General features: G+C 38.1%; 1 protein-coding gene across 1 annotated transcript in view; it reads left to right on the top strand.

The window, feature by feature from the left end:
- Positions 1-13,805, top strand: part of myom3 (myomesin 3) — a 70,459-nt gene that overhangs the window by 43,193 nt on the left and 13,461 nt on the right. The window contains exons 14-20 of the mRNA XM_004551020.4: positions 1,496-1,679; positions 3,902-4,076; positions 4,721-4,842; positions 6,773-6,960; positions 10,781-10,907; positions 12,870-13,051; positions 13,274-13,388. Coding sequence (XP_004551077.3) covers positions 1,496-1,679; positions 3,902-4,076; positions 4,721-4,842; positions 6,773-6,960; positions 10,781-10,907; positions 12,870-13,051; positions 13,274-13,388 — 1,093 coding nt within the window. The remainder of the gene's footprint in view (positions 1-1,495; positions 1,680-3,901; positions 4,077-4,720; positions 4,843-6,772; positions 6,961-10,780; positions 10,908-12,869; positions 13,052-13,273; positions 13,389-13,805) is intronic.

Below are 13,805 nucleotides of genomic sequence, written 5' to 3'. Positions count from 1 at the left end.
AAAACAGGAAACATGAGACGCAGACATAGCAATGCAAACTTGACACATAAGACACACAGCATGAAACACATAAAGGGTGAGAGAAACTTAAATACAGGGGTAGAAAAACACAAAGAGAATCTAATAAACAAGTGTACTTAGTTAACCTAAAGAACTTAAACATAAACATCAAAATAAACTAAAACTTAAAACGCTAGTTCAGTAGACCCAGGAACGTGACAAAATCTCTGAGGAATCTTTCCAGTACCTTGTTGAATTCGAGTCACAAAGACCTGAGACACTTCTGAAGGCGAATGGGCTCCAATCCAAGTGTATATAATGCTCTCTCATATATGAATATTTACACGTATCCAGCTAACCACAGTTGCAATTAGTAATACCTTCACATCCAGTGAACACAAGAATCAGTGTTCTTGCATCAGTACTTCCCCCTTGTTTTGTTTGGGAAGTCCGGAGCTGGAACGTGAGTCAAATTAACAGCAGGCTGCTGACAACAGCACTAATTAAACAGACAGAAGGAGAAGAAATACACACCCACATATACTGCGGTGTTGTCAGTTTAGCTGAAACTTTACCATCTTATTAAAAACAAGCAGACCTTGATGTTGCTCTTACATGCCACATATTCTGGCATCAGGAGTTGTGTTTTGTTTTTTTTTGCTTGCATGCAGAGATTTTTTCTAGTGATTGGTTGTTGGCTGGATGTGTTATCTAAAAGGCTTTGTTTGGTTTAAAATTAGTCATGCATCTAATCCAGCAACCTTTTAAAAAAAATCTTTTTTCAGAGGCATTATCGGGGATGTCAAAAAAGTTTTCTCCAACATATTGGAGTGTGTGGACAGCCCCTGGCCTTTACAATAATAGAAGGCCTAAAGGCTCTCTAATATCAGCCCAGGCACTGAACAGCTTCTAGCTCCAATAATCAAAAAAACTGCTACAGGAAATAGATCTTTATTGAAGCTTTATAAGTTACTGAGGTAATAAAACTGTCAAATCTGTCACAGGCATCTGAAATTACTAAAAGTCTACAGCTTCACTTCCTCTTATATAATGAAGAGAACATTCAAATATCATATTCGCCCTTGAGCAAGCACTTTATAATCACTGATCTCTGGGAACATACCCGTTTCTCACCGGAGACTTGGGGAAAGAAATGATGGCAATACAGAGCAGGACAACAGCTACATTAATGTAGCCTATAATGTAGACACTGCATGATGATGGCTAATTGACAAAGATGAAAAGGAAAAAAATTCAAGATGACAAACTGGCGGTCTACAATTTGCATACCTACCCATCTGTCTTCTTTTTAACTTTTTCCTGGCATATTGTTCCTTTTTTCATATTTCTGCCTTTCTAAATCAAAGTATCACTGTCTGTCACTCCAAACTGTGCAGATTGAATCCACCTGCATATTTTAAGGATCCTGAATTATGAAGATGTCCTTGAGATAGACAGCACTTTGGAAATTAATCTAATTCCCCACCTGTTTCAGTCCCTGACAGGAAAAAACAGCTGGGAGATGGTGAGTCTGGACATGGTGGTAAACTCTCCCAGGTTCCCAGTATTTGACCTGGTGAAGGGCAAGCAGTACTACTTCAGAGTGCGTTCAGTCAACAAGTATGGTGTCAGTGATCCCTCTGAGCCGAGCACACCGATCTCCCTCGGAAAGGCACAAGGTGAGATTAAATATGTTATGTACCGGTAGCCATTTATTACTCTGCCTCTTGTAAAGGTCACTTAGATTTTAAAGAGTGCCGTCATTGTTCAGCATTTCCACACTGAACTGTATTTCTCCTACTCTACATGTTCACTCATACAGTAATTTTACAAGAGAAATGATGTGGCTATATTTATCTCGGTTTTCAGTGGTTTAATAGATTATCTGGATTTCTTATTGAGAACAGATCACAGTACAATATTGAGGGCTCGATAGGAATAATTTATCAACCATATAATTATCATTTTAAATAAATGACAGTATGAGACGTATCTTATGGGTCTAATAACATTACCATAACACACAAATCCTTGTCTGTGTTGTTAGTGTCTTTGGCCACTGACTTCGCATGTTGGCGCACAGACACTTCTCGGGCCCCTGCTGCTTCTTATCGGTATCTGATGTTGTTGCGTGGTCAAGTTGCCAAGCAACCACTTAGCATCAGGATAAAATGAGGCGTTCTGTTTCTAGCACTTAGACTCATTATAAAAGCATTGGATCCTTTTTTATCTGACCAGAATAACATTTAATTTATATCTACAAAACTACAAAACATTTTGCATTATATATAATATAACGTCATTAAGTTGCCTAGAACACATCTATGTGGGGGGGGGGGGGGGGGGTAACATACATGCCTACCAATGACCTAAAATGACCTATTTTTAGCATATAAGCAATACCTACCTGCCTTATTTTTACTTTTCTCAATGTGATTGAATGTATCAATTCAACAACACAGCAGAAGCAAGCCAAACAACAATACTGAAACATGGCCATGCACTACTTTTTTATTTTAACAGAAAAAAAACCTGAAATTAGTGCTAAGGTTTTTATTTTCATTCCTTCAGTGCTTGGTTCATAGAATTCGTGAAAGTTTCTTGCAAAAAAAAAGTAAAGTTTTCAGTAAGTGGTTCTGAACAACTTTGTATGTACCCTTGTGCTCTAACAAATGTGTTGAGTGCATTTTCTTCCTCTTAAAATATTTAGTTCAGTGGAATGTTCCCAAAATTTGGAGGTACCCCCAGTGGAGGTGGAACAAAGTAAAGCGGTGTTTTTGATAACCTCTAAGGTTTCCCACATATGAAATGGATTATTGTATAAAAAAAAACATTTCATTGCAAAGTGGCAGATGTTTTGGAACAACCCATAAATAAAAGAGAAAAAGAGAAAAGGGGTCCTCTACATGTCTGAAAATCAGAATGTGAATATCTTGATGCACAACAATAGGTATAATTTTATATTGTACCTATATATGAATATATGATGAGTCTATTCATTTACTTTTTGGCAGACCTGCCCCAGAAACACCGACCAGGGTTGGCTGGGCAGATATCACTTGTTAAATCCAAGAATATGTGATATGTAACTGTAGCAGTAAAAAGTAATGATATTGTAAGTCCACGTAAAATAATATTTCTCTGCCTTATATACCAGTAGTGTGTTTTCTTTCCTTTTAAGGGTAGATTTTTTACAGTTATTACTATGCACCCTATAGAATCCAGTGTTTTATGTGCAGAAAACTGCCAGTAGCTACTGGGAAAAACAAAAGTCATCTTCCTTTTTTGGTTGCACAGTGATTTTTCATTTTCCCAGAAGATTTCATACCCAGTGGCTTAAAGCTGCATGGTGAAAGCAAGGTTTAGAACCAGTCTAAACACCAGGGGTGCCAGTGTTATATTATGAAACCAGAAGTTAAATTATAATAAGTCCTTCCATCTCCTACCTCTTATCCAGTTCAGGGTTGTGTGGTAGTTTATCCCAGCTGACGTGGGGCAAGAGGCAGGGTACGCTCTCGACAGGTTGGTTATCAGAGAGATAAGGAGAGACAATCATTCATGATCACGCCTTTGGCCAGTGTTAGAATCACCCAGAGAGAGCCCACACAGGCATTTCTAGGACCTGTAGATCAAGTGTAGGTGTGTGTGAGTGCATGTGTGTATACACAAGACAAACAAGACAGGGAAGCAATGATAGAGTCCTTGAATTATAATGCTACTCTAGATTATTTCAGTATAGAAAACAACAAAGTTACTTCAAGCTCTACTGTGGGCCAACTCCTGAGGAGATTATTGACAGAAAAATAGGTGTTTTCTATCTTGTAGTCAGTTTTCCTTTTACCATTTTAAGTTTCGTGGTTTTAGTTGATATTTTTTTTGTTTATTATCTGATTCCCACCAGCTGTGCCAGTTCCACCTCACTCTGTCATGGCAATTAGAGACACAGACACCTCTGTGCTGGTGCAGTGGCAAGAGCCCAAAGACAAAAACGGCATCCTGGGATATTATCTGTACTACAGTGAAGCTGGCAAACACAACTGGAAGACAGTTAACAACAAGCCCTTTGCTAAAAACAGGTATGTGGGTAAAATGTTAGTATGAATAAAATTAAGTTATAGTGACAGTCAAAATGATCTCATTTCATAGGCCATTTCCAGATAATTATAAGTGATATGCATGATAAATAAAGGTTATTATAGTTAACAAAAACTAATATTAAAACTCACAGTGGATATAAAAAGAAATTGAATTAAATTAAAATAAAACACAAACTTTTTAAGTGTAAACAGATGTTTCTTTAATTTAGCAGAAACACTGAAAATAACATCAATATTACTTTCAGATTTCTTTAGTCTTACTTTTAGCATTGGTCAAATTTGTTATGACAGCTTGTCTGGTGAGCCTTTGATGGGAATATTTATTGAGGCTTTAGACACCTAAGAGACTGCTTTCAAAAAGTTCTTTCTTTTCATTTTACATCTATAGTAATTGTTCTAAATCCTGCCTCTGGCCCACCTCACATGAATACTTAAAAAGACTAAAACTACACTGAAATTAGACTACAACTAAGTATGTTCAAACTGCAAAAGCTAACTGAAATCAGCAAATCAACTCTGGAAATGAACTGAATTAAAAACATAAAGTCAAAAAGAAATAGAAATGAATATCATAGAAAATGCACAACTGCAATATATGTGATTTGAACATAATCTCTCCTCAGGTTTACAGTCCATGGCCTCAAGACTCGGAAGGACTACGTGTTTAGAGTAAAGTGTGTGAGCCGAGCAGGAAACAGCAGCTATTCAGATGAGTCTCAACCCATCATGGTCAAATCAGCCATTCGTAAGCATGCCTGCCAGACAAAAACATAAAATACTAAATATTTTGTAAATATTTTGTAATTCTGTTATTGAGCATCTAACTCAGAGCACTCACACTATATTATAATGTTTAAATGGCAGTGAGTGCTGAGTATGTTCAGGGGTTTCTTTGGTATACAGTTGTGATATGCATATGCTAATCATAGGCATGACTGTCATAATAATTTGGAGATTTTAATGATTTCTTTTAACATCTGACATAATTCAACCTGGATATTTGACCACTCTTTTTGGCAGAATTGGTGGAGTTTAAATTGGTTGGCTTCTTGGTTTTTAAGTGGAGTTCACAAATTTTTAATAGGGTTGAGGCCAGGGCTTTGAGAAGGCCGTTAGTGAAGTGTAAAGTTAGCCTAAGGGCAGCTACACATTTCAGTTGATCTTCAAGGTGTTGATTTTAGAGCAGGGTTTTCTGTCTTAGTCAACATCCTCTCCATGGTGATGTAGACCTCCAGCAGTGCCAGCTCCTGTGGCTTGAGACTCGGTGGTTCCTGGGTTGTCTTGAACATCCCAATCAGTTTCCTGTCACCTGAAGGTGACCGTTTGAGTCTTCTTCCAAGCAAAGTGATGATTCATCCAAATGAGTTGTACTTATGTACAGTTGTTTTTACTGATAATCTTAGAATCTGTTGCAGTTGTTTACAAATGGCTCCTTCACAACTTGTTTAAATCTGCAATTCTGCTTAGATCTTCACTGAAATCCTCAGATTTCCCCATGGATCTGATCGGTCAATTGAATAAGTGCCGTCTAATAAATCATTTTCAATGTTAGAAAAGAGAAACTGCCAGCTGAAGTCAATCAAGATCAATAACGTGAAGTTAATCGGCCTTTGTATTGTCATTTAAAAAGACACTGTAGAACCTTCAGCACCACTTATTAAAAGATTTAAGTGAATGTATGTGTATTTTTCAGCCTCTATGTATAATTTTGACCATGTGTGGATTATAGAAAATCCAAAACAAATTCAAACTTCTGCCCTCAGTTATTAAAGTTCTACGCTGTGAAAACACTCCACTCTGGATTTCTTTGACCTGGTCAATCATTAAAACACCAAATTATCATGACATTCATGCCCATAATGTGTGTTTGTAAACTTCTCATCACAGTTAAATTTTTTTTTTTTTTTTGCTTTTTCTCAGCTTTCACTCAGTCTTGGTGGAATGGGTTTTTGTTTTTCACTGGTAGTTTTCATTTGCAGCCTCACGAGTCCTCCCCGTTAATGCATATGCACTGTAAAGCAGGACAATGAAAGGCTTCCAACATTCACCCTACATTTGTTATTTGGTGTCCTCCACATAGTTGCAGCATTTTAGGTAGTGCAAAATCATTTTTAGGAAATATTTAACAAAGAAGGCAGAGAAATCAAAGCTTGCATTAATATAGCACATCACTGTTCACTGCTCTTGTTATCATATCTAACGGAAATTGTGATCCTGTCACATAACAGTCTATATGTTTTGTCAAGTAAGCTCTACCAAATGACTAATCCGGTAGAGACTGACTATACATGAAAAGCCACTGACCCTTCTTGCAGTCTCAGATAATATGCTTTCTGCAGCCTGCAGTATAGTAGAGTTATGACTCATTTCGCTTGGCACTCACTGTCAGAATAATCTATTCTGCTACTCTACCATTACCTGTGGGATAATAGCTTGAATCCAATTCTTTGTGAGGAATGCATTTTTGTCAAATAGAATATGAGGTGAATATTTATTTCGTTATCATTGGAGAAAGTCTAATGTAGGCCTAGAGTTGTGAGATTGAAAATTTGGACAGAAGCTGTTGTCGGCCAGAGAGTTATTGGCATTTTTTGGTCTATTTAGCAAGAAGGAGTGCCTGCTGAGACTTTCTCATCTATATGTATTTTTTTCCCCAATTCCTTCTGCTTGTCCAGATGTTCCTTCTGCTCCCTCTGCCATCGTCCTTCTGCTATGCACTGGGTCAGAGATGGTTTTGGGCTGGAGGGCTCCGTTCTCTGACGGGGGAAGCCCTGTACGTGGCTACTATCTGGACCAGAAGGAAAAGGGCATGGAAATATGGAGAGAGGTCAACGTCAAACCTGTCAAAGAGCGCCAGTTCAAGGTGGGTAATACTGAAAGTTTTGGACCATTTCTCTGAAATTTAAGTGCTGACTTAGGTGATGGTCTGGTTACAGTTACAGACACAGGCACAGTTTTGGGATTTCAGTGAAATGTCTGCTGTCAACCAGACTGGCACAGAAAGCAGAGCAGACTTTGCAATGCAGTTTTTAAAGAGACCATTTTTCTCCATTTAAAATGATAAGTTAACATTAGAAATTCTTTATTTAACCCATTTTGGGAAATTCCTATGTCACAAGAGAATATAGTATTATTATTATTATTATTATTATTATTAATAATAATAATAATAATAATAATAATAATAATAATAATAATAATAGTGTAAAATATTTTTTAAAAGAATATATGGACTGGTTCTTGTATAGCGCTTTTCTACTCTACCAGAGCACTCACTAACCCATTCATCTCAACATTTTATTCCACACTTAGATGGATGCATCCGAGTGCAAGTTGGTGTTAGTATCTTGCTCAAGGATAGTTGGCATACAGCCTGAAGCAGCCAGGGATCAAACTAGCAACCTTCCAATGCATAGACGACCTGCGCTACCTGTTGAGCTACAGCTACCCTGACAAAGTAGCAATGTCAATACTTTTTGTAAATGAAAGGAAACATGATTACGTGCCAGACAGATATGTTGGATTGTAGTGTTATTGCATTTGCTTATCATCGTGGCAGCTAAGCTGAATCAGTCTGTTAGGTAAGGGGTGCGGCTGCTGCCTGTCCAGCAAGTGCTGTGGAGGGTGGTCAGCACTATCCATGATGGAGAGCAGTTTGTTCAGTGACCTCGTCACCATCACAGCCTTAAAAGTGTCCAGTTTACAGCCAGTCACAGAGTCGGTCTTCCTGATCAGTTTAGTCAGTCTGTTGTTGTCACCAGGTTTTACGATGCTTCTCTAGCAGACCACAGTTAAGCAGACTGCACTTTCCACAGCTGACTGATCTCCAATATTTTGCTGTTCAACTTCCTTGGGAAATAGAGCTCATCCCCTTTTTATAGTCAATTGCTGTGTACAGTTGTAATTTTTTTAAATTAGAAAAATGTCAAACTGTTTGGATGGATTGCTTTTAAAAATGTCAAGACATCGGCGTCCTCTTTAGCATGCGGCACGATTTAGCACCAAGATTGGTTCAACACTGATTCCAGTCTTGTCTGTGCTAATTAGCAGCTAAGACAGTAAGCCTAGAGCTTTAAGGTAGAATGCCAACATGGTAAAACGTGTACCTGCAAAACAGCAGGCTGGTATTGTTTTCATTGTTGTTATTATGATATATTCATACAGTCATCAAACATTGTACAGTTAGTATGGACAGCATAAACAATACAAAAGTGCTAGCGTTATGCAGTGTTTCCTTATGTCAGCAGAAAATAAGTTTGCATGTTTTCCACTTACTGACAGCAGCCGAAAAACAAAAAACATGCTGTTATACTTTGGATGAAAATAAAAAAAAAGAATAAGTGCACGGAGAGATTTCTAGTCACTTGCTAGTCCTTGAATTAAGGACTTTTATAATAATAACAATAATAAAAGTTATTTCTGGATTTTGCAGTTGCCTCTAAATAATGGCAATAACGGCCAAAGCTCCCTCATCCGCACTGGCTGTGTCACTAGGCAACAAGCAGTGTCCATGGAGACCCAGAGGAAAGTTAAATCTTTAACCTGTCTCAGAGAGATTACAGGTGCTCTGTAATTAGACATTGTGCAAATGTGTTATGTGTGAGTGGCTGTTTTTAGCTCCTGGGAAAAACAAAGACAAAGCCAATTAGAACGAAAATGACTGTGCCACCATAAATCAAGATTAGACCCGCGTGTTGCAAAGTGCAGACTTTTGAGGATTGGAGACCCCTTTTGCTGAAGAAGAAACCCTGTGATGAGAACATGCAGCGCCCCCTTTTGGACTAAACAAGCCTTTTCAACATTGCATGTTCAAGAAGCACAGAATCGGCGTGAGCCTTCATTTGAATCAAGTTGCTGGCTTCCTGGATGCAAATTAGAGTCATTAGAACATCGATTGTGCTGCAATTTTGAGCTCAGGGCTGCTTTTCTGTCTGGAGCTGTGCTCATGATTTTGGTTTGGAAGCTTCTTTGCTTTAGCTGTCACAAAGGACCATCAGGAGCCCATTTTAGAAGACAAAAACAGACTTTAACCTCCTGTTTTTCTCTCACTTAACTAAAACGAGTACACAGATTGCTCACTTAAGTAGAAGTATCAATCAAATACTGTGCAACTCCTGTAACAAGTGAAAGTTCTTCATATAAAATCCTACTTACAGTACAGAAGTATTATCATATGCATATACTTACCAGTTAATAAAAGAAAAAAATCACTTTTTTTCCAGAGCAGATGCTATTTTGAGTGACACATTAACACTGCTTTGTTAAGTCTGATGCATAAATATATATTAATTAATCTTTTGCTGTAGCTTGCTTGTTATAAAGTATAAATCAACTTATACTAACATGGTTCTCTGTGAGCCTCAAATTGATATTTAAACATAACCATCAAAACTGTCTAGACTGCTTTTTAAGATAAAATGATAAAAATCTGAAACAGTTTTTTATTCTTTCTTTTTTAATGAAATATCTTTCCTAACCTGCAAAATAACGAAACAAAAAAAAACTTCAGATGAATACAGTGGAATAGAAAATATGATATTTTACACCTAAAATGTAGAGAAGCTGCAAAAGAAAAAATATGGATACATTCAAGTCTAGGTGAAGTACAGGTCATGTTTTCAGCCTTTCATCATCCAACCTTGCAGATGCTTTGCTGATAAAACTCTCTATAAAAAAAGGTGTCCCGCTGGAGGATGGAAAATAGTTCTTTAATAATCACATGCATCCTGTTTGCCATCTAGTGGATGAAATTTGCAGTCATTACTTGGGATGGGCTTTATCTCAGTCTAATACCATGACTGTTGCTCCACCTGAGTGTGGTTAGAGCGGGATCGTTAGATAATAAAGGAACTTGCAGACTGTTGCAGGCTGGATTGTCCAGAGAGCATTCTGGCCATGAGCACAGGGCCCATGCACCATCGTGCACAGGGGTCTGTAGCTTGATGATCCGAGCATGGCAGCAGGTGTCGGGTGGCGTATTTTAGATACAGTGAAGAAAGCTCTCCGTGGTTGTGTCAATTAGTTGCTGGTGGAGAGCTGAAAGTAGAAGCAGAGGTTCACAAGTGTTCACAGCGCCGATAAGGGCCTTAAAGTCTAAGTGGCTGTGAATAGAAAGATCAATGAGGCGATCAATAAGGCTGATTCGCCTGTCTTTCCAAAGCAGAAGTGTCTGGGGACAGGCTGCAGAAAAATGCTGTGGCAGCATCTCCAGAGAAAATATGTCGTAAAATGCCTTCCTGAGTCAAGAGGCTTTAACTGTTCAATGAGGGAGCTTTTTGTCCCTGCTTGATGGGACATCGTATCCATGTTTTCAAGTACTTGGTTTTGATTTATATGAATAAAAGCTTGAATCACTGTTTGTGCCAGATAAATAACACTACACTGATGTTCTTAGAAACAGTATTAAAATAATTTAGAAAATCAATTTAAGGAAAACAAAAACAAATACAGCCTAATGGCAATACTCAAGTAATATGGCAATAATAAATTATGTATTTACCAGTTTCATGACCAGGGAACAGCTTTGCTTTAACAATTGGGAAGATCTGAGTAATATTACAACTCAGTATTACAATAAGGTGCCATAAACTAATAGCAATATTTAATACCGGGGGGGGGATTTAATCACTCTTTTACCCCAAGACACAGGTACATTATGAAGTGTACTGTAAATGTTTCTGCAGGTTTGCAACCTGACAAGCGGACATTTCTACCAATTCCGTGTGTTTGCTGCCAACGTGGTCGGCATCGGGAAACCGTCTGAACCCAGTGAAGCTTTCCTATGTGAGAAGTGGACGATGCCAGAGCCAGGTGAAATTAAATTTCCGTTATGCATGCTTTACTTTTAAAGTGCTTAAATGTTTAAATCATCAATTCTGCACTTTGTTTTGCTTGTCGCTGGTTTATTTATGTGAGCAACCCTTTCACGCATGAATTAGCCCATTGAACAATACACCCCTAACTTAATTAAAGACCCTAAACACTTCTTCCATCACAACACATATAGTTAGTGACCCTTTTTCATATAATACCATTTATATTGGGATACAATGCAAAGGTTGACCATAAATTATTTTTGAAGTGGAAATTAACTGTAACCATGTCATGTTTTTTCAGCAGTCTGTAAACATGTTGATTTTATCTCTGAAGTCAGGCATCTCAACATGGGAGTCAATGGGGACTGAGTCACTTTTGAATCCATTAGTGGAACTGCAGCTATTAGAAGCTTTTTGGACCTGTCTTTGTTATGAACAAAATGTATTCTTTATTTATTTTAAAGAGGATCCAGCTTACTGAAATAAATAACTCTGTTTATATGAAAATGTTAACAAAAGCTTTTGATCAGTGCTCAAATCTATGTTCACTTTCCACAATGTAATTTGCATGTTGCACTGTAACTGTAAGAACTTAAATATTAAAAGTTGTTTGTTACATTTATACACAAATCTGTTTTATCCCCTGAGCTATGTGCCTCCATCAGTACCCTCCTGGCATTCGGTTTCCTCTGTTTGTTGACCCTGGCTCCTGTGACCATCTGAGACCATCCATCAACTTGAGGGCCCATTTATATAAATCAGTGGAAGTGTGTGTGTGGTCACCACACATACATACATATTTTGGTTTCAGAATAAAATGTGCTTATTTGCTTATTGTGCCATTAAAGCGCAGGTCAGTGGTCAAGTGAAAACACAGTATCTACAAAAACAGCCTGTGGTTAGATTCAGTTAGTGGAATTCATTATGTGTTTATCATCTGTGGCTTGTGCTCAAATATTGCTATGGATGGTTGTTGGTATCCCAAAGCAAGACACTGAAAACACTACAGAAAAAGTAGGAAAAAGTCACTGAAGCAATAAATGACTAATGATGGAAATAATGTAGTATCTATCTTTTTGTTAAATGAAATCAGTTAAAGTTTTAGCTTTATGTTTTGACTCATTCTTAATGGAGTAACAATAAATAATAATTTTGTTGTTTTCTTACTTTTGATTGACGTTGGACTGATGTGTCACCCACAGGCCTATTTAAAGCTGATGGTAGACTCTACCATCAGCTTTGCATGATTCAAAATAACACTTATCTTGTACTTGATGCTGCCTCTCAGTTTATCCTCCATCTGAAACAGGCCAACTCAGCTTCCTTTCAGTCTTGTGATTGGCTGCCCCTTCCAAATAAATGCTTGGACATTTAACAGCTGTGGTACGTGCAGGCCTGAAATGATTATTCTCAATGCAATAAAACAATTCCAAGAGTAGAAAATGTTTTTAGAGCAATCTGAAGCCTGTTGGCTACACTTAATGCAGGAGAGATGCATTTTCAGCGCTGAGCGGTGTCTCCAGGCATTCCCTTTAGGTTACCTAGAGTCCAGAGTCGAGGCTCAGTAGATATCCCAGCCACTCTGACTCTGCTCATATCAGCTTTGTGTGCCATTAATATTGAAAATGGAAAAAGGCGCTCTCAAATGTGCCACTTTTAAAGCGCAGCTCGTTAATCTTGGCAAATGGGCTTTCCTCTGTGCCATTAATGATTTAAAAGTGACCCAAAATCATTAAGCAAATTAGCTACCACATTCTGGGATGAAGTCAGTCGGGGTAGATTAAGGAAAGTCATTGTACTCATTTTGACTTTATTGTTATTTATAGTTTGCTCTGTAATGACTTTCCACTGTGACAAAGACAAGCTGTTTTTGTGTCTGTGCACTTTTACCGAACTTTTCTGGCCTCACATTGTTGCCCTGTGTTCAAAGTCCATGATCTGTTCTCCTCTTTCTCAGGCTGCCCCTACGACCTGGAGATCAGGGAGGTGAGAAACGGCTCCCTGGTGCTCTTATGGGCTGCTCCACTGTATGAAGGACGAAGCCCCGTCACTGGCTATTTGCTCAAAATCAGCCAGGGTGACCAATCAGAGAACTGGACTGCTCTGAGTGAAAAAACTATTTCTGACACGCATTACAAGGTGAGCGAAGTATAAGCATGTTCAAAATTTAATCAGGTGACAGGGCAAGCGATGACGGTGTGGTTTAGCCTATGACTGGATTGTTATCAGTGTAAAAATGATCTCTGACCTCCATACCAGAATTTCATTACTTTGTGAGTCTGGGGGTAAAAATGTTTAAATGATTGTGATGAATTATGACAGTGACTGTTAAATATTTGATGTGTTTCTAATGACATCCAGGTGTCGGGACTTCAGGTGGGTGAGACCTATCGTTTCCGTGTGTCGGCTATCAATGAGGCTGGCGTGGGTCATGCCTCTCTGCCGTCTGAGCCGGTGATAGCTCAGACACAACCAGGTAAGCTTCTAGACAAACTATACAAATTAAAATTCCTATGTGTATGTAATAATAGGAAAACTGCACACTTGTTTGTTGTTTTTGATGAGTTTTTAAAAAGGAACAAAAGATCTTAGCAAAGATCTCAAATTCGTCTGTCAGATATGAAGGAGGAGTCAGGAGATGGTTAACCCAGCTTAGCATTAACACAGGAAACAGGAACAGCTTTAGCTCTATACAACAAAGCAAACAAGTGGATTTCCTAAAAATAAATCAATAAAAATACATTTTATTTTCATTTTATATCCAGCAAAACATGCAGTACTTTACACAGAGTTCCTTGTAATTTGTTTAAGTAGACTTGAGCTGTAGCTCTAAGGCTTTGTGGAAGGACAGTATATGACAATTATGTCCTTAAAAAATTAGAAAAGTCCAGCA

Source organism: Maylandia zebra, linkage group LG11 (genome assembly GCF_041146795.1).
Source record: "Maylandia zebra isolate NMK-2024a linkage group LG11, Mzebra_GT3a, whole genome shotgun sequence".
Taxonomy (NCBI): domain Eukaryota; kingdom Metazoa; phylum Chordata; class Actinopteri; order Cichliformes; family Cichlidae; genus Maylandia; species Maylandia zebra.
The sequence above is the reverse complement of the archived record's forward strand: the minus strand, read 5'-3'. Positions and strand labels throughout refer to the sequence as shown.